Consider the following 19,647-nt stretch of genomic DNA (forward strand, 5'->3'; position numbering starts at 1 on the left):
AAGGTTTTACTTTTAATTCCAAATCATTTGAATTCACATTTGTTAATCTTGAAGCAGTAATTTCTTTTTTATTTCCCTTTAAAGGATCTGTTTGAACCACAGACTGCTTTGTTGAGATATGTATTGGAGCAGCCTTATTCCAGGGATATGGTCTGCAATATGCTAGGTTTAAATAAGCAGGTACTGTACTGTGCTGGAGCCAACCCCACCTGTAGACCTATCTGCACTGTTCTTTTCTACTTTCTTTGCTGTAGTTAACTGAGCAAAACAGTTAAGAACTCTTGGATGATCTCTTCAGTATATAGTTTATTCAACAATGTTTTCTTCTATCATTTATATATTGCATTAAGAATGTTTCAATTTGAAGGTATTTTTAAAGTTGGTTTGTTTTGCATTGCTTTTTTTCTATAAGGCCAGTTTCAAGTTACCTTTTGCCAGAGAAACCTACACATGACTTAACCATTTTTTTTTTAACTTTTTGTTGTTGGGGTGTCTTTTTATAACCCTTAATATCTTCAGAGTGGCCGCCTTGCTGACTTTTTCTTTTTCTTTCTTTCTTTTTTCTTTTTTTTTTTTTTTGGATGTGTGTGTGTTTGGTTTTGGTGGTTTGACATGTGGGCGGGTTTGTGCTGACTCTGGGTTTCTTGAGGCTGGCCTCATAGTCACTGTTTTGTCTTTTCTTTTTTTCTTCCTTTATTTTTGTTCTGTCCTGTCTTGTCCTGCCCATCCTCCAATGCTCTAGACCTTGAACATTGCTCAGGTATGTTCACAACCTTACTGTTGTATTGTGACTAACGATACGCTGGCCGCTTTGTAGCCACTGATTCATTTAGACAATACGTGTATGGTCGGGGCTTGAAATTGGCGGGACCATGCTGAGACCAAGGCCACTGAAAAACCTTCTTGGGATGTGAGAGTTCTTTTTGGTGGATGGTTCTTGTTTTTGTTTTTGGTGTTTTTTTTTTTAATATATATTTTTTTGGTTTCTTGTTTTTTAAGAAAGAGACAACACTTGGCACTCAGTAAAACCTGTCACTTTTTGATGGGATTTCCCCCCACCCCCACTCCATTTTACTGTTTTCATTTGAGGGCTAAAGCTAGCCTGATGGAATTTTCAGAGTTGGAAAGATTGGTGATAGCCTCGTATCTTTCCAGACTTAAGAAAAACAAATAACAACAAACATACTTGTGTTGATTTGCCTTAACACCAAAACAGTTTTAAAAAGGAAAGAAAAAAACCATTTTAATAGAGATACGTTGCTTTTAAAGTTGGAGTGGTGAGCTTTAAACAAGGAAGGCGTTTTGGAAATCTGGGGACTGACTAAGAAATGTCACACGCTTAGGTGGCCCCACACCTCTTGACAAACACCCTTCTTTGTCCTTCTCTTAGAGTGGGCTCCTCAGTTGAAGCCCACCTGTGGCAGGAGAAAACCACGATGGCTACATTTGACAAGCCAAACTTTTATGCAGTCCCAAGTCTGCTCCAGGACTTTGTACCTTTGAGATTTTAAGCAAAATAGTGGTTCCAATTATTTTTGTTAACAATTTTTGAGCCCAGCATATTAAAATAGAGCAACTTTTTGATTTTCAAAAGACGCTCTTGTCTAGGCTCTGTAAAGTAGCGTTGCTGTTTGCAATACCATAGTGAAGGTTGTACCAGTGCTTCCATTGATAAAGCCCTATTTTTACGGACCTACGGCTTGGCCATAAAACTTGCTCAGTGTTGAAACTGCATGCCAAACTCATGCCAGTAGTAGTTCCTTCTGTATTATTTTCAGTTGGTCTTTTCTTCTAAAAAATTTACCAAGTTTCCTTGTTTGGAAGAGCCTTTATACATGTGAAACTGAAATTCCTTGACCACTAAAGTACCTGACAGTCACCTCCTATAATCTGTCACATTAACATTTTAAATACCAAGTCATTAACTCCAATCCACTTTCACCTGCGCTAGAGGTAAGTATTAGCTAACTTTGCAAGAATGCTTCACACTTTGTCTTAAAACTAATTTTTCAGTGAAAGTTAAGTCATACTTGACTCAATTTTTTTATAATACGGTGGCTAAATGTCATTCGAGCTGCAAATACATCCCCCAGATATCTTCAGCTATCTGTGGCTTCCCCACCTCCTTTGGGAAAGGAGGCAGCTCGCCTCCAAATAGAAATTGACAAAATAATTCCAAGAAGAGTATTTGCAATCTGATCATTTTAATAAAAAGTTTCAACCTATAAAAAGTTTATGACTAAGACTTAAATCCATAAAAAATAAAGTTTATAATGGAAATGCTGACAGAACATTATTAGTTTTGGTCCCACCGAAGTGTAAACATTGTCAAAAATTCACGAATCATCAGTAATTGTTGTCATAGGCAGCTCTGTAGTGAGAGGGTCTACAGATGCAAGATAATATGCCGAAGTGCTGCCTTGGTATATTATTTTACATATGGAAAGTAGGGCATAAAAGAACATGCAGGCTAAATCTATATGAATAAAAAGGATCAAATCATCTAACTGCATCTTTTATCATTACAGAACTATATACCCTGTGCTGTACTTTCTGGTCCTTTCTCTAACAGTGCAATAATTAAAGCTTGAAGACTTTATGGCCTGTCCATATTGCATTTTCCAGTAGGAATTGGGCTATGGTTAATCCTAAAATTGGTCACAGACAAGTCATAAATAGCCCAGTTCCACAGCCACAGCAAGGTAGAATGTTGAGCTCAAACACAGTGGAAAAAAGAAATGTTGTGTTCTGTGTTTACAGCAGAGTTTCTATCTTATTTCTTACAATTAAAAGCATCACAAGCCGGGCGGTGGTGGCGCACGCCTTTAATCCCAGCACTCGGGAGGCAGAGCCAGGCGGATCTCTGTGAGTTCGAGGCCAGCCTGGTCTCCAAAGCGAGTTCCAGGAAAGGCGCAAAGCTACACAGAGAAACCCTGTCTCGAAAAACCAAAAAAAAAAAAAAAAAAAAAAAAAAAAAAAAAAAAAAAAAGCATCACAAATCACTTACACTTCTTAAGCTTTTGTATGCTGTGTATAGGCTCTGGCTACCATCTCTCTGAAATGCCTCTGGAAGCTATTTACTAACATAGGGATCTGATTCTGATTGGCAGCCTCCTTGGTTAAAGTAGGGGATTAATAGACAAGAGAGATTTATTCCTCCCAACTTTCTCTGAATAGACAGTATTAAAATTGATATAAATTTCTATTAGCTTGAGCCCTTATAAGTAAAATTTCTGAAATTTTTAGTGCAAAGGGGAGCTGTTATATAAAAAGTGTCACCTGCCTGTCAGTAGTGAGTGTCAGTGAATGCGGAAAAGCAGTGTCGTTTACCAGTTGTGCTAGTGGTGGGAAGGAAGCAGGGCAGGCTGCGGTTGAGGGGTAAAGTGGGGTCTAGTACAGTTTGAACTATTATGTAGAAAATTAATTTTAAAATACCAAATTTGGATATTCTCATTGCTAAAAACAGGTTTAAAATAAATATGCATATAGATACACTATAAACTAAAAGTTCAACATTTATGCCAGTCTAGCGATTTATAAATAAAATTGTTAAAGCTTTGAAGTGTTCACTTAGTCCACTTTATGAGACAATCTGAAGTATGATGAAAACTTTTCGTTTGAATGTACCTGTACCTATTTTATAGTAATTGAAAACTAAAGCAAACTAATTGTGGTGTCACACTTCTAATCCCAGTGCTCAGGAGGCTGAGGTAGGAAGATTGATTGACTCAAGTTTGAGTTCGGCATAGGTTTCATAGTGAATACCAGGTCAGCTGGAGCTGTATAGCCAAACCTTGGCTTTAAAACACACACACACACACACACACACACACACACACACACACACACACACACACACAAATCAAAGCAGAAAACTAAAGCCTATTTATATATATAGCTTAGGTACCTTAGGCTAACCTGAAACCCTCTGATACAACGGGCTGCCTTTACAACATCCACGTAGCCCTGCCCTGGTGTCAGCCGGTCTGCTCTTCCTCCTGAGTACTAGCCTGTCACAAAGGTTACTGAAAAGTAGAAGGACAGGTCATTTTATATCTCAGGCCTTTCTTTCTTTGATACTGCCAAATTGGTCAATAAAGCAATGTGCTTAATCCACCTTTATGTTTAGTTTTAAGGAAAGTACCTGACTTTATCCAAATAATTAATCCAATACATAGTTTGCTTCCATCAGATGCCAAAGCCTGAGGTAGCAGAGCGATCCCTGGTGTATTCGATTCTTACTGAAAAGCTGGGGTGTGAACATGAGATGTGGCATATGCTGAAAGACATCAGCTTTAACAGAATTTCCAATTGCTTTTAGTTTGTCCCAATTCTAATATTTTTGGCATCCCTCTTTAAACCACTAACTGTGTGACCATCACAACATGGCCGAAAACTTGTAGGTAAACATCCACTCTTAAAAAAACAAACCACTAATACAAGGAAGGGGAGCTCCGCAGTGGCTCAGGCGCTGAACGCTAGTTTCTTTCCGTTTGTTCCTTTTTCCTGAAGTAGACTGATGGAAGACCTCCACGGATGGAGGGATAGTTGAAAAATTGGCTAGTCTCCAAAGTAGAAGCAAATTCTCATCACTAGTAAAAAAATTCCTACTGGAAATCCTGGCTTTCCTTCTTTTCCCAAATTTTTCTGACTCTTGTATACTTGGAATGACCTCGTTCTAAACTTGTGTTGTCTGGCACACCTCCTAGGTTGTCGGTGGTTGGCAGAACTAGTGAATTTCAAGCCCTGTACACAGTAGTTGCATGCTGACTTGAGAACTAGTCTGTAGTGTTGTCTGTTGCACTTTGCTCTGCTTCATACTGGTAACTACATTTGGAGGAGGAGTACTGGAGTCTCAATTGGTGGTGTTTCTATTGCTCTCTGTAAACCTGTAACGTGGTGCAACTGTGATCAAACGTAATACGAACCGACCATTGACGCTTACTGTTCTGGGTAGATGTTTGCTTTATCTGCATGCATCGAGAAAGTGCAGCTGTGTTGGAGCTTTACAATGTGGAGCTGGCAAAGCATGCAAAGGGGGTGCAGTGGATTGTTCTGTTTCCCCAAATTTGTCCCCATTTTGCATTTTTCTATAAATTCAAGAAATCATATCCCTTTTTCATGGCAAAAGACATCAATAATTAAATCTAAAGTATAGGGGAAGTCATCTGCATTTTAGTAATTGTGTTCATTAGAAAGGCTTCCAACTGCCTGCTACTACATAATACAGCATTTAAAAAGATAAAAATGAAGTTGCTTTTAAAATGACTTAATTCTGGTAAAAGTACATTTTAAATCACTTTTAAAAGCACAAATCTTTTTGCCTCTAGAAAGGGAAGTTGCATTTTCATTGTTAGTGTTTAAATCAACTCTTTTTCTTGTTTTAGATTTTAAAATGATCTAATTGAAAATTAAAGCTGCATTATGTTTGGCCTTCAAAGAAGGGAAGAGCAGAGGTTAACTCAGAGATCAGTTTCTTTTTGGTTATGGAAGAAGTTTCAAAATCAGGATTATTACTACACATTGAAGAACAGACATTCTGATAGCTGGTTTATGTTCGTAAGTGATGGAACTGTGGACGTGGAGCTGTCACTTTAAAACCCACAGGTTTACATATTGCTTCATTTGCTTTTTCTAAATATTGAATCTCTGGAAATTTAGGCCTTTCATTTTTCGAGTTAGATTGCAAAAATGACGGTATCTCCCTCTCATGTTCACTTTAACCTATTATCTTAACAAAGTAGTAACTGTGCTTTGATTGCCTTTTGTCAAATTGAAACAGTTCTGTAGTCAAAATCAATTAGAAAATTAATTGGAAGCAGGAGACATGGAAATGTTTTTCCTGAAACTCATCCTGTGGTAACATGACATGATGCAGCTTTAATAGACTAGATCTAGCCTTAACTTCAACTCCATCTCATGCTTCTCAGCCTCTTGTCACAATTAATGCCCATTAACTGGTGATGTCGGAACTAACCAGGAGGCTTTTGGAATACTGTGTTCAATCTCTGCCCTACAGCACAAGCAGCGCTGCCCTGTGCTGGAGGACCAGTTGGTGGACCTGGTGGTGTATGCCATGGAGAGGTCTGAGACCGAGGAGAAGTTTGACGATGGGGGAACAAGCCAGCTCCTGTGGCAGCATCTCTCCAGTCAGCTCATTTTCTTTGTGCTTTTCCAGTTTGCCAGTTTCCCACACATGGTCCTTTCTCTCCATCAGAAGGTATGTACCAAAGCACACTTTGCTCAGAACCACACTGCCTGCTGGTGGTGGGCATGGCTTAGACTGCTTTGAGCACTGACAGGATTCTGGGTTCAGAGGGCACAGAAGTCAGGGCCCTCATTTTGGTTTTGTTTAGCTTGCCCCCCCCCCCTCTTTTAAAGGTGGGGTTTCACATGTTGCCTGACTGGTCTGGAACTCACTGTGTAGACCAGATTGCTCTGAAATCCTCCTGCCTCTGGCTCCCAAGTGCTTTGATAAAAGGCATGCATTTCTATGCCTGGTTTCTGTTTAGAACTTTGATGGTTTCTTAACTTTTCAATTTTCTTTCTAATTATAAAAACTAAATGAATTTGTCATTCATTCTACATAGTCACAATGCCAGGACCACATAATACAAAATGAAAAGACACTGCAGTACCACCAAGGAGTCCTATGATAGAGGGGAATATATATATAACATATATATGAGCAACTTTATTATAGTAGTTGTTACCATGTGTCCTAATTAGGTGCCTGTTGCTGTGATAAAACACCATGACCAAAAGCAACTTGGGAAGGAAAGGGTTTATTTCATCTTACAGTGTTTAGTCTACCACAAAGGGGGGATCTCAAGTCAGGAAACTGGAGCTAGAAACTGATGCAGAGACTGTGGATGTATACAACTTGCAGGTTTGCTTCCCATGGCTTTCTCAGCCTGTTTTCTTCCACAACTGAGGCCCATTTGCCCAGGGTACTGCCTCCATATCAGTCATTAATCAAGACAATATCCCAGAGTTAGCTACAGGCACTTTATCAAATGATAGAGGCATTTTGTCAGTTGGAAGTCTCTCTTTCCAGATGACCCTGGCTTGTGTCAAATTGACAAGAAACCAGCCAGTACACCATGGAAGCATGTTTCCCTACAGTGTGAGTGAAAGTCCCTAAATGAAGAACTTGGAACTAGCTTTATCAGAGGGATGTTTAAGCTAATACTTCAAAGATGAATAGAAGTTTCCCAAGAGAAAAACATACAAAGTACTTTCCTGCCCGTGCTATTAGTTTTTGGAAAGATAGAAAGTTGTATGAAAACTGGAAAGAAACTGTGTTCAGGATGATGCTAGGAGGAGGGCAGGAAAGCAGACAGGCATGGACAGCTTCATGTGGCCACGGAGCTTAGGTTTCCTTTTGGCAGCAGGGAAGAGTGAAATGGCAGAATCACATTGGAAAAAGGACTGCTAATGGCGATATGGAGTAAGTTTAGAGTACAGAGACAGGTATGACCAAAACAGTAAGAGAAATAGTGCAGTGGGTTGGGTGGAGGATGTTGAAGGTCTGCACCAATGTAGAGGAAGAGCCAGAGCCTAGATAAGATAAACTGAGTAGTGGAGAGCTGGGGCCCTGGCAGGTTCCCGAGGGTTTAACAGGCAGCTAGCACTGATCGCCTGCTCACTGCTTTCTACCTGGTCATGAGCGGAAGGACAGGACAGTGAGTTCAGAACGGGAAGACACGTGGGAAAGTATGTGTAGGACAAGTGATTGTCGCTGTAAGATTTTAGGGGCATTGAGTGCAAATGAAGACTCGGTACACCCATAACATCACTACAGCGTGGATTCTTCTATACACGCGCACATACACACACTGATTCAATTTGTCCTTTGATTTTATGTATGCATATAGTACGTTCTGTTTCTTCTCCACCCCACCCTCTTGTGTTGCCCTCCTACTTGTGGTAAGCCGGAGTCAGTGCGGTGTGTGTTTGTGTGCGTGTCCTCTCATCTTCAGAGCTGGGTTTCATAAGATGGGGCAGTGTGCAGTGAAGCTGGGCATTCAGGACCCCTAACTTCACAAGCTGGGGTGTGTGTGTGTGTGTGTGTGTGTGTGTGTGTGTGTGTGTGTGTGTGTTAGGGGAGTCCTTCATTTCTGTCTTTGTCAGCCAAGGTGTATTCAGGAGAAAGGAAGTTAAAGCATAGCACACTGCGTGCAGATATACAGACAGCATAGCACACAGCATACAGACAGACAGCACAGCATACAGACAGCATAGCACGCAGCGTACAGACAGACAGAGACAGCATAGCACACAGCATACAGAAAGACAGACAGACAGCACAGCATACAGACAAGACAGCATAGCACACAGCGGACAGACAGACAGACAGCATAGCACACAGCATACAGACAGACAGCATAGCACACAGCATGCATAGATACAGCAAAGCACCTAAGATGCACACAAACAGCATAGGAGGTCCAGAGACTTCTACCTTTCCTGGTTGCAGTGAGTACCCTGAGTACCACAGTTTTTCTCTGGAGACAGGAGGTAGGGATCTCTTGTCTGTCTGGGCCTCATGGCAGGAGTGTGCACATGGGTGGGGGGTCCAGCGGCCTCTTATCCGCCAGGGTCCATTGTTGGCGGGGCTGAGGGAGTGTGCAGCAGTAGAAGGTCCAGGGGCACAGGAGGAGGGTCCTGAGTCCTTACCTGTCTGTGTTAGGTACTGGTGGGGGCGGGGGGACATGCGCATCAGAACACAGTATCTGCGGACCCTTCACCCGCATGCTCTGGGTTCTATAGAATCTACTGTAAATGAGGACACTTGTTTTATCTAGCTCTTGAGGGATTTTAAGTTAAAAGTAATTTTGGTTAAGTATTTGTGTTTTGATGAGTTTTTTTAAAATAAAAATTACATAATATTGATTTTTATTCTCATGTATACATGATCAACTTAATTATGTCCTAAAACTGATTTTTTTAATGTGTGGTTTAAAGGAGCAGGAAGAAACACATGTAGTTTAGCAGGCTATGCATTTATGTCCTGAAATGAGAATAAGTGATTACTAAGCACAAAGTTAAGATAGTGACTTTCTGAGAACAGAAACCGGGTTGGTCACCTTTGCACATCAGTGAGTGTGACTGGACTTTAGATAAGGAACTTAGAGGGAAGAAAGGTTTGTTCGGCCTCACAGTTTTTGAGGTTTCTATCCATGGTAGTTTAGCCAAGATGCTTTTGAGCTGTGGTGACACAGTGTGTTGGTGAGGGAACATGTGACTGAAGACATGTTTACCTTAGAACAGCCAGGAAGCAGAGAGAGAGGAAGGGGCCACTATCCAAATAGACCTTCAGTGGTGTACCCAGTGACACAGCTTCTTCCCCTAGCCCTGCCCCCTCAGCACTTCACAGCAGCTGCGAGCCCGCCTTAGAGCATGTGTGTCTTTGGGGGTCACATGAGATCTAGATTGTGACGTCAAGGTGCTCTGTTAAAAACAAGCCGCAGCTTTCTACATCCACGTCTTTAGTAGCTGTGTGAACATTTGTACTTTAATGGTTTTTTTTTTTTTTTTACAGTTAGCAGGGCGAGGACTGATTAAAGGCAGAGACCATCTGATGTGGGTTCTGCTCCAATTCATCTCTGGAAGTATTCAGAAAAACGCACTTGCTGATTTTCTTCCTGTCATGAAGCTCTTTGACCTGCTGTATCCAGAAAAGGAAGTAAGTTTGACCGAGTACTTAACAGAGAGGTCAAGCTTATCCGATTTATGTGCATTTTGTGGAAGAGGACCGAATCACAGAGACTTTATTTCCCAGTCTGGGGCTCACTCTTGATTGGTGGTCTGGGCATTCTCTTAACCTTTCTTTACTTGTATATAAAATAAAGTTTAACAAGGTTATTTCTAACATCTGTCCTAAATCACAATTGATATCTAGTGTAGAAAATTCTTCCTACACATTCTAAGTAATTGTATTGTTTTAAAATGCCATAATGTTCTTTTAATCTGTACACATCACTCAGTGGTCGGATAATAAGTGTGTGTTAGTATCTAGTTTTTGTTTGTCGGCTAGGTCTCAGGGTTCCCTAACCTAGTTTTCTGTTAAAGTGCTTGAGAAAGGCATGATTTATTTTGATGGTTGTCATTTTCTAGAAGTACTTAATGGAAACATTTTAAACATAAAGTAGAATAAACAGAGCAGTAACATTCATGTACCTATCTAGGGAAGCTGCTGTTTCATCCTGCCTCTTTATTGTTTTTGTTGTTGTTGTTAATACTGGGTAATTTTAATTTTAAAGCAGATTCCAGCTATCTATATTGTTTTCAATATCCAGCATATTTTTGTTTTCTTTGTTTTTTGGTTTGTTTGTTTGTTGAGATAGAGTCTCACTATATAACCTGGATCTTTCTGTGTTCTCCAGGCAGTCCTCAACTTCAGGATTCTCATATTTTCCTAGTGTTTTGTTGTTTTCAAGATTTTATTTTATTTTTTTAATTATGCATTTCTGGAGGCCAGGGGAGTCGTGTACATAAGAATGCAGGTAACTGCAGAAGCCCTAAGAAAGTCTTCTTTATTCACATCAGATCCCCTGGAGCTGAATCTAGGTGGTTTTGAGCTGCCAGTATGGGTGCTGGGAACCCAACTTATCAGGTCCTCTTCGTGAGCAGTGAGCACCCAGTCTCTGAGCCATCTCTTCTGTCCTTACCCCCTTTTTTAATCTTCAAGAAGATTACATTTCTGTCTTTGTCAGGGGATAGGGGGCACACTACATGCCACAACTCACATGTGCAAGTTTGGGACAGTCTGTTGGAATCAGTTCTCTCCTTGCACCGTGTGGCTCCTGGGATCGGCTCGGGTCTGCAGGTCTGGTAGCAGGTGTCTACTGACGGAGCCATCTTCTTGATGGTCATTGACATTGTGTATTTGTTTGTCTTATTGTGAGATAGTGTCTCCATACAGCTCAGGCTACATGTAGTCAAACACTTGCTCTGCCTGCTCATCTGCATGAGTGCTGGGATTTCAGGATTTTGTGTCTATGCTCATCTTTTAATTTTATATCTTGGAAAATATTCTGTGCGGAGATGAAGAGATTGAGTGATGGGGTCTAAGTTGCAGCTGGACAGGAATAAGTCTTAGTATGGATAGTAGAGTGTCTGTCCCTAACTGTTGTGTACTGTCTGTCAGAAGCTACAAGGAGCTGTTTCAGGACTTTTCCATAAAGAAGTAATCAGTGTTGGAGGAGTAAGTGTGTTTAACTTGGCTGTACAATGTGTACATTATGTGATACCACATTAATATATACAGTTGTGTGTTTTTATGTGTGTTAAAAATGAAAACATTTGCAAAATTTTATTTTTGATACATTTATCTCAATTTGTTATAATTTGTGTATTTGTTTAATATTTCAAAATTAAACTGTAAATGATTTTTGTTTAGTAGTTCTGTGATAGGGACAGCTTGGCTAAGCATCTTTTATTTTTTGTTGACTAGTGGAAACATGCCAACTAGACCATCTTTTTAAAAATGTTACGCTATAAGGTCTCCTTGCAACGTTGAATAGTCAAGATCTGTTGGGGCTAAGCTAAGATGGGAGCTTTGAAGAGTTACACTGTGAAGGATTTCTAAGACACATGTGACCACTTAATTCTCATTCATATGGAAGCTAATTGCTATTTTCCAGTGTATTCCAGTTCCTGATATTAACAAACCCCAGTCAACGCATGCCTTTGCAATGACTTGCATTTGGATTCATCTTAATAGAAAAGCTCAAAACGACAACTCCAAGCTCCAGATCCCAATTCCCCATTCCCTGAAGCTTCACCATGAGTAAGTCGTTTGTTACTTGGACTTAATTTCCTTTTTTCCGCTACTAATGGCTTGGAGACCAGTACTGATTTCAGTATTTCATAGGAGCCTGTACTGTGCTCAGACCCATGCTTCGTTTGGCTTTTATTTTATGAAATACCCGTGATCAGTCTTTTCATAGTGAAATCAATGATAAAGGTGTATGTTACATTGAGGCAGATAATAATTCTATTTTAGTTTGTGAGTTATTTCTTCATCCTCTGAAACTTAGACTAATATAGTGCATTATGCATAGTGTCTTGACAAATATCCATTAATTGTTAGCTTAGGATGAAGTTTCATCTGCAATATTACCCAAACTTTAATCTGTAGAATCACTCTGTATCTCACTAGAAACTGTAGTGTCTGTAGGAATAAAGATAGGATTAGTAACTGTATACGATGGAAAATTTTAAATGCAGATTAACTTCATGGATGTTATTTGTGTTTTTTTCTATTTAATAAATGTGGTATTTTAGGTTCCTGCAGCAAAGTCTGAGAAATAAAAGTTTACAGATGAATGACTATAAGATTGCCCTGTTATGTAATGCATACTCCACAAATTCAGAGTGTTTTACACTACCTATGGGAGCGCTAGTAGAAACTATCTATGGAAATGGAATTATGAGAGTACCTCTCCCTGGAACAAGCTGTCTGGCTTCAGCATCTATAACCCCCTTACCAATGAACCTCCTGGATTCGCTGACAGTTCATGCCAAGATGAGGTGTGTTCATTTTATTTAATTGGTTCCATATCTGGGAGTTGATAAAAATCTGGTATTAACTTTTTTTGTAATTGTAGATGTATATGTGTACATATATGTGTCTTGTCAGTGCATTTAAGAAGTAATTGCTTCACAAATATGAGTGTTGTTAGCTACAGAAATTCGAGACTATACAGAGGAGCATGGAGCAGATAATGACCTTATCCTTTTCGTAAGAGATGAGCATGGAAAGAAATTTTCCATTTTTTTCAATAAGTAAATTTGTGAATTTATTATATGTGTTGTTCTCAAAAAAAATGTGCCATCTATCTTGTTTTTCCTACAATAAACACCTTTTCACATGATTTTTCCTAAATCATGGAGTTGCTACAACTAAGTTTCTTATGAGGCTATAAGCAGCCACTCTGTGTTGCTGGGCCAATATTGAGGTTTTGGTAGTGTCTTCGTATCAAGGAGATGTTGATGGGTGTTGCCTTTGTAACAATTGTACTGTCTATAGGTCATTTGCTTTCAGTTTTTGCTTAAACAGTTTTCAGAACGGAGAGTTGCTGAGTCCTGGAATTTAAAATGTTAGGTTTTTACCTTATTAAGTTATACACAGGGACACTTGTAGAATTGTGGTTGTTTCTTGGAAACAAAGACAGAACAGAGGCAGAAAAGCTTCTGTTGGCACTAGAACTCAAGTACCCAGAGTCACCAGGCTGGGACTGTAGGGCAGCCTGGCCCAGCCTGGTGAGAAGCCGGTGTTAGTGCACACAGAAGTGGGGTGTGTGGGGTTGAGCAAGATAGCTGTGGAGTTCATTAGAGCTAGCAGTCTGGCTGACGTGGGTAGCAGAACGCTGCCTAATCTAGGGTTTCAGGGGTTTTTATTATTATTACTATTTTTTAGAAAGACTAGACAATCCAGAAATTTTCATTCCCTCAGTTTTTAAGTATTGTTGTAAACCTAAGACAACACTGTATAGGCCAAAGAAAGCATGTCTGTATGTCGGCTCTACAAAAGCCTTGCTTTTTTCTCTCAAATGGTAAACATTGTGACAGACCGTATGTTACTTTACTTACTTATGTGACAAGTTTGAGCAAAGCCCTGCTAGAACTGAGCACTTAGGTCTTAGCAATAATTTTTAAATAGTTTTGTGATAAATGTTTTCTTATTCCTCACGATACTTAGTTACCTATTTGAGAGGAGAAACAGGCTAAAAGCACTCAAGCACGCTCTTAGGTCTTGTATGGACAGTTGCTCTTCCCTGTGTGATTGAAACGACTGCACCCCAACCCTAAAGCACCATAGAAATCACAGTTCATTTTCAGTAGTTCAGGCCATCATTACCAAGTGCCCTACGCAGCTTAAACATGTGAAGTGAGCCGAGTCCGTTAGAACCATTTCATTTCAGATTTATAAGTAAATTGCCGCTGAGTAGAACACCTCCTGTGTTTATAAGACACAGTTTCTCATTTTGTTCTTTTTTTCCTCCTCAGCCTTATTCACAGCATTGCAACCAGAGTGATAAAACTTGCTCATGCAAAATCCAGTGTCGCATTAGCTCCAGCTCTGGTGGAGACTTACAGTCGTCTACTGGTCTATATGGAAATAGAGTCTTTGGGCATCAAAGGATTTATCAGTAAGACAAACTTGGCTGCTGTTTCTAATGATGAACACATTCATTCATTCAAGGGGTACTCTTCCAAGCACTGAGGATGCAGCAGTAAGCAAGTCATTGACTTGAGGCCAACCTGCTGAGGCGGGGCACAGACTGGGAGTAAAGTAGGCAAATGAAAGATGTGCTGTGATGGGTGACGGGGGCCAGAGAGGAGAGCAGAAGGTGCCCAGCAGGAGAACCCCTTAGTGTCTGTCAGGACGGCAGCTTGTTCTTAAGTAGATGGCAGGAGATGGTAGTACGCTAGGTGCTGGGGTGCACTGAGCAGGATAGGGTCCTCCCTCTCCTGTGCAGTGAATTCCTAGAGGCCGCAGTACTGGCCTGAGGTGAGTGCTGAGTCTGGCAATGGGGAAGGAGAGTGTCATACACTGCAGAAGACGGTGTGAGTATTTGGCAGTTCTAAGTAAGACATACTTTCTAACTGGAAACACTGTGATTCATTTCACAGACAGTATGTTTTTTTTGTTTTTGCTTTGGTTTTTTGAGACAGGGTTTCTCTGTGTAGTTTTGGTGCCTGTCCTGGATCTCATTCTGTAGACCAGGCTGGCCTCGAACTCACAGAGATCCATCTGGCTCTGCCTCCCGAGTGCTGGGATTAAAGGTGTGCGCCACCCCCGCCTGGCTGTTTTGTTTTTTGTATGTGATTGTTTTCACTTTATTTTTCCATATTAGCTGGAGCCTGACTTGTCGAACTCTAGAAAGGAAAGATAAATTCAGTGTGTATTTAGGCCCTGGATTTTTCCCCTATGAGGAGAACTATGTATGTACTGGTGTGTATTTGTTTTTATAGTCATATTTTTGCATACATCCTGAGTGTGACATTCTTCAGATATATCCAGGTATGTCTCTTTTAGTAACTGGTGCCTGGAATTCTTGTTCCTCTAGGTCAGCTCTTGCCTACTGTCTTCAAGTCCCATGCCTGGGGCATTCTGCACACACTTCTGGAGATGTTCAGCTACCGCATGCACCACATCCAGCCTCACTACAGAGTTCAGCTCCTCAGCCATCTCCACACGCTGGCTGCGGTTGCACAGACCAACCAGAACCAACTCCATCTGTGGTGAGTGCTGCAGACTGCCCTTCCGTGGACTTAGTGTGCCTGTGGTTTGAAGTGGGAGACTTAATCCTTCACCTTCTTCTTTTCTTATTTGCCATAAAATTAAAATTCTGTTTCTAAGATACTATAGTTCTAGCACAGGAGTGGAATGCAAGTTTTTAATAGAAATTGCATTTAAATGTGCTTTAAGTCATGGTTAAAGTGTCATTTTAATTCGTCTAGGAGGGTTTTCATTCAGTATAAGCTATCTTTTGTCGAATGTGTAAAGAGGTCAGCGGTTTCTCATTGTAAAATTTAGCATCAAAGGGGGAGGTTTTTTCTGTCCAAGGAAGGAAATGTGTAAGCCTTGTGTTTTACGTTTTAATGACTGCAGTTGGCTCTAAGGGCGTAAGTCTGAACTGTGCTTTCCTGCCCAGTGTCGAGAGCACTGCGCTGAGGCTCATCACAGCGCTGGGGAGCTCAGAGGTCCAGCCACAGTTCACGCGTTTCCTCAGTGATCCCAAAACGGTGCTGTCCGCAGAATCAGAAGAGCTGAATCGGGCCTTGATCCTGACCTTAGCCAGAGCAACCCATGTCACAGGTAGAGATCGGGCAAGCCCCGTGGGGAGTGTGCACTCAGGAGGCGCCAGACCTGCTGGCTCTGTAAGATCAGTTCCTGATGGAAGGAAGCTCATGGCACCGTCATTCTAACGAACGGTTTTTTGTTTCATAACTGCTTTAAAAATAGTTTGAAATGCCCAAAGATTTTCTTTGTATGGATTTCTTTCTCTATATAAAGTCTATTAGTAATTAAAATGGAGAGATTTTAAAAAATTATAATTCATTTAAAAATAATGCAGCATGTGACATTAATATAAGGAACATTTATGAAAAAAGTGTTTTGTACAAAACTTAAAAAAGAAGCAGTGCTCTTGTTTTGGTTTTTCATCGCCCTTCAACACCTGGTGTAAAGGGACGGAGGTGTCTTCTCCAGTCTGCTGCTGGTAGGATTGTCTCCTGCAGTGAGTGCTGCTTTAAAGTGAATTAAGAAAGTACGGCCTCTGGCCAACGTGAGATTGGGGGAAAGGGATATCCCAGTAGGCTTTCCAGATAATCGTGCGTGCCATTTGTCTAGAGTTGCCTAACGATGAGGCGTAGTGTGAAATCCCAGTCCTGTCAGTGGACCTTTCTGCTTCAATACACCATGATCCACTGACCTATCTTTTACAGCAAATGCATTTTTAATGTATGTGTGCAGTATACCTTTATGAGTCGATCATTTGGAAAATATTCCCTGATTTAAGTAGTTCTAGCAAATGTCACCACATCTCATTACAGTTTCATAAAATTGTATTTGTTGGTATCACTATAAATTTCATAAGAAAATCTTTAAATTTTCAGAAACAATCACACTCATGGTGGAGATGGACTTTTCCAGTATCTAATTTTCACCTGAAACATCAACTTTGTCATTCCTAAAAGATCCCATCACTCTTTTCACTTAAAGAAACAGGCTGACTGTTAATTTTCGAGAAAGTACCTCCTAAATGTTTATCTTTCTGTAATTACGGGCTTTTGTCAGATGCTCTTTTACTTCAAGTTGAAATTCCACTAAAAAAGCAGCTATTGTACCTCAGGACTCAGTTATGTGAGCACCTTCCCTTCAGACCCCTGCACTTGGGAAGGCTTTCTGAGAGTCCTTTCTGAGAACGTTAATATTTTTGACTTAGAGCACACTAACAGTAATCTTAAGCGAGACTGGCACCTTTTGTCCTTGATGAAATCAGGTGGTGTCGAATAGTGTGGTCTGGTGCTGCCTTCGACTTGTGCAGAGAGCCAAACAGTTCACCACCAAACCTGAGAAAATGCCGGGCATGTCTTGGTGTTCTTATTTCAATAGCTTCAAATACATCAAATCCTTGAAAGGACAACAGGGCCAGGTACAGCAGCACAAGCCTGTAATCCTAGCACTTGGAGAATTGAGGCAGCATTGCAAAGTTGAGGTCAGCCTAGACTCTGTTTCAAGGAAGGAAGGATGATGGGCAGGTGGACACTGACGACTGCTGATCAGCAGACCACACTTGGAGAGCTATTGTTTTAGAAAGGAGAGAAAGGGATACCAAATTCATCCGTTTCAGCTGTTTGTAAACTGTTGTTTGTGTAAGTAAACGTCTCAAATTTAGACATTTATACTTGTGACATTCAGAGCAGACAGTTGTTTCCAGTTGCCAAAACCAGACATCTACTTTCTCAGTTCTATTCTCTTAGTCCAGAAAAGACCATATTAAAAGTAGAAAAGAATCAAAAGTCCTTTGTTGTCCCTTCACTAATTGTTCATATTTTTTACTAAAAAGTCTAAGTCACTCCTAGTGACTTTCAGAGTCAGGAAGTTTACCTGGTCCCGAGTTAAGCACAGGTGAGTAGTAATGGCTGCCGCACTGAATCCCCTCAGTGCACACAGTTGCTTTTTCTTTCTGTGCCATTTTGTATTTGTGGTCCTGGAGATCTGACTCACATCCGTTTGTTTAGACTTTTTTACAGGATCGGACTCAATACAGGGAACTTGGTGTAAAGATATCCTTCAGACCATCATGAATTTTACTCCTCACAATTGGGCTTCACACACTCTTAGCTGTTTCCCAGCCCCTCTGCAGGTAATTTGGTTTTGAGTTACATAGTAAATACACATGACTCTTTCTTCCAGTCACAGTGCGTTCCAGGGTGTTTAGTCTTGGTGACAGCTAAAGGAAATTGGCTTTTATTTCCTTTTTGAAAATACTTGCTTTTACTCAAAATCTCTTGAGTTGCTTCTCATCCTACTGAAGACTAAATGTGTTCCTGAAAAAGTAATTATTATAGTTTCATTTTAAAAATTGAGCAGTTTTAGAATCTCACAAAGTTAACACATGACCTGAAAAATTCTTTCCTATCACTAGAATAGAGAAAAATATACTTTAATGAAACTTCATAAAGTATATAGATATTCAACCCATGTAACAAAATTATAGCGGTGGCTTTATGATAAAGAGAAAGGCAAACCTCACGCATCTTATGCTTCTCAGAGAGAATGTATGACATGGTGGACAGTGATTTTTCCAGGACCCCTGCTGAAGCTCCAGTGGTGCTTCTCACCTCTCGGATTACTCTGGCAAGCTTTTCCAGCCTTAGAGTGTCTGGTTGAGTGGATCTGGGATAAGGCCTGAGGACTGACTGAGACTGCTGGTCTGGGGACCGTAATCAGACCACTGGTCTGTTGTAATTGATTTTCCCTGTAGAGACACTAAAATGGGTAACCCGAGAAGTAGACACATTTCTTTTTCTTCCTTCTCTCTCTTCTCTCAAAGATTAGCAAAATATAATTGAAGAGACTTTGAATTCAAGCTTGCTTGGAGTTTTTGTTGAGGAAGTACAGAAAAAGAAACTGAGTTGCTAGCAGGCCAGCCTGTCCGTTTCCTAGTGTAGACATTCAGGCCTTCATTGCTGACTTACTCAAGGGTATTTAGTTTTGTCATGCCAGAACCAAATGCAGAACAGGTTTCTCACTGCTATACATCCACTGTTCCTTTTACTGTATAACTTCTGCTCTTCCTTTTAGGCATTCTTCAAGCAAAATAATGTACCCCAGGAAAGTCGCTTTAATCTGAAAAAAAATGTGGAAGAAGAGTATAGGAAGTGGAAGTCAATGACTGATGAAAATGAGATTATTACCCAGTTCTCTGTGCAAGGCTTCCCTCCTCTCTTCCTCTGTCTGCTCTGGAAGATGCTCCTGGAAACAGATCACATAAGTCAGATTGGCTATAGGTAAGCTGGCAGCCTAGGTCTGTTTCCAGTCTGTTTACAAACAGTGTTACCCATATTAGAAGAGAGTTTAATTCTCACTCTTTGTCTTGTAGAGTATTAGAGAGAATTGGGGCCAGGGCCTTGGTAGCCCACGTGAGAACATTTGCAGATTTCTTGGTGTATGAGTTCTCTACATCAGCAGGAGGCCAGCAACTCAATAAGTGCATTGAAATTCTTAATGACATGGTATGGAAGTATAACATTGTTACGTTGGACAGATTAATTCTCTGCCTGGTAAGAATAAATAAGTTCCTAAGCCTTCTTATCATCCTTTGATCAAACTGTGTGAGTTTGAGACCTCGTGCTGATTTCCTCAATTTGGCTTCAAAGAATTTAATGGCTTTATGCTGCATTCTGGCCTTCGTAAAGAAATTTCTGAATTCTTTGCTCAGTACATATTCAATATTTAGTATTATATTCACAAAGGTACAAAAGTGAATAAAATAGATTTTTCTGGCCTTGTGATACTTTGAAATACAAATGGTTGATTCTTAGAGGCTCCGACTGGGGTCAGGAAATAGTAAAAAGCCATTGCATTTCTTTGTAGCATGCTAGCTAATGTAACCATTCCCTTCG

The 19,647-nt window shown here is 40.4% G+C and overlaps 1 protein-coding gene across 3 annotated transcripts in view; it reads left to right on the forward strand.

Moving 5' to 3' along the window:
* Med23 (mediator complex subunit 23) overlaps positions 1-19,647 on the forward strand; it is a 45,885-nt gene that overhangs the window by 12,940 nt on the left and 13,298 nt on the right. The window contains exons 10-21 of one of the 3 annotated variants that reach the window (XM_052751193.1): positions 85-180; positions 743-760; positions 6,020-6,220; positions 9,545-9,688; positions 11,649-11,794; positions 12,292-12,537; positions 14,017-14,159; positions 15,081-15,255; positions 15,669-15,832; positions 17,761-17,885; positions 18,827-19,032; positions 19,125-19,305. In XM_052751193.1, the coding sequence (XP_052607153.1) occupies positions 85-180; positions 743-760; positions 6,020-6,220; positions 9,545-9,688; positions 11,649-11,794; positions 12,292-12,537; positions 14,017-14,159; positions 15,081-15,255; positions 15,669-15,832; positions 17,761-17,885; positions 18,827-19,032; positions 19,125-19,305 (1,845 nt within the window). The remainder of the gene's footprint in view (positions 1-84; positions 181-742; positions 761-6,019; positions 6,221-9,544; positions 9,689-11,648; positions 11,795-12,291; positions 12,538-14,016; positions 14,160-15,080; positions 15,256-15,668; positions 15,833-17,760; positions 17,886-18,826; positions 19,033-19,124; positions 19,306-19,647) is intronic. The other 2 variants (XM_052751194.1, XM_052751195.1) reach the window with 2 other exon arrangements.

This window comes from Peromyscus californicus, unplaced genomic scaffold (genome assembly GCF_007827085.1).
Source record: "Peromyscus californicus insignis strain IS unplaced genomic scaffold, ASM782708v3 Scaffold_22__1_contigs__length_63687245, whole genome shotgun sequence".
NCBI lineage: Eukaryota > Metazoa > Chordata > Mammalia > Rodentia > Cricetidae > Peromyscus > Peromyscus californicus.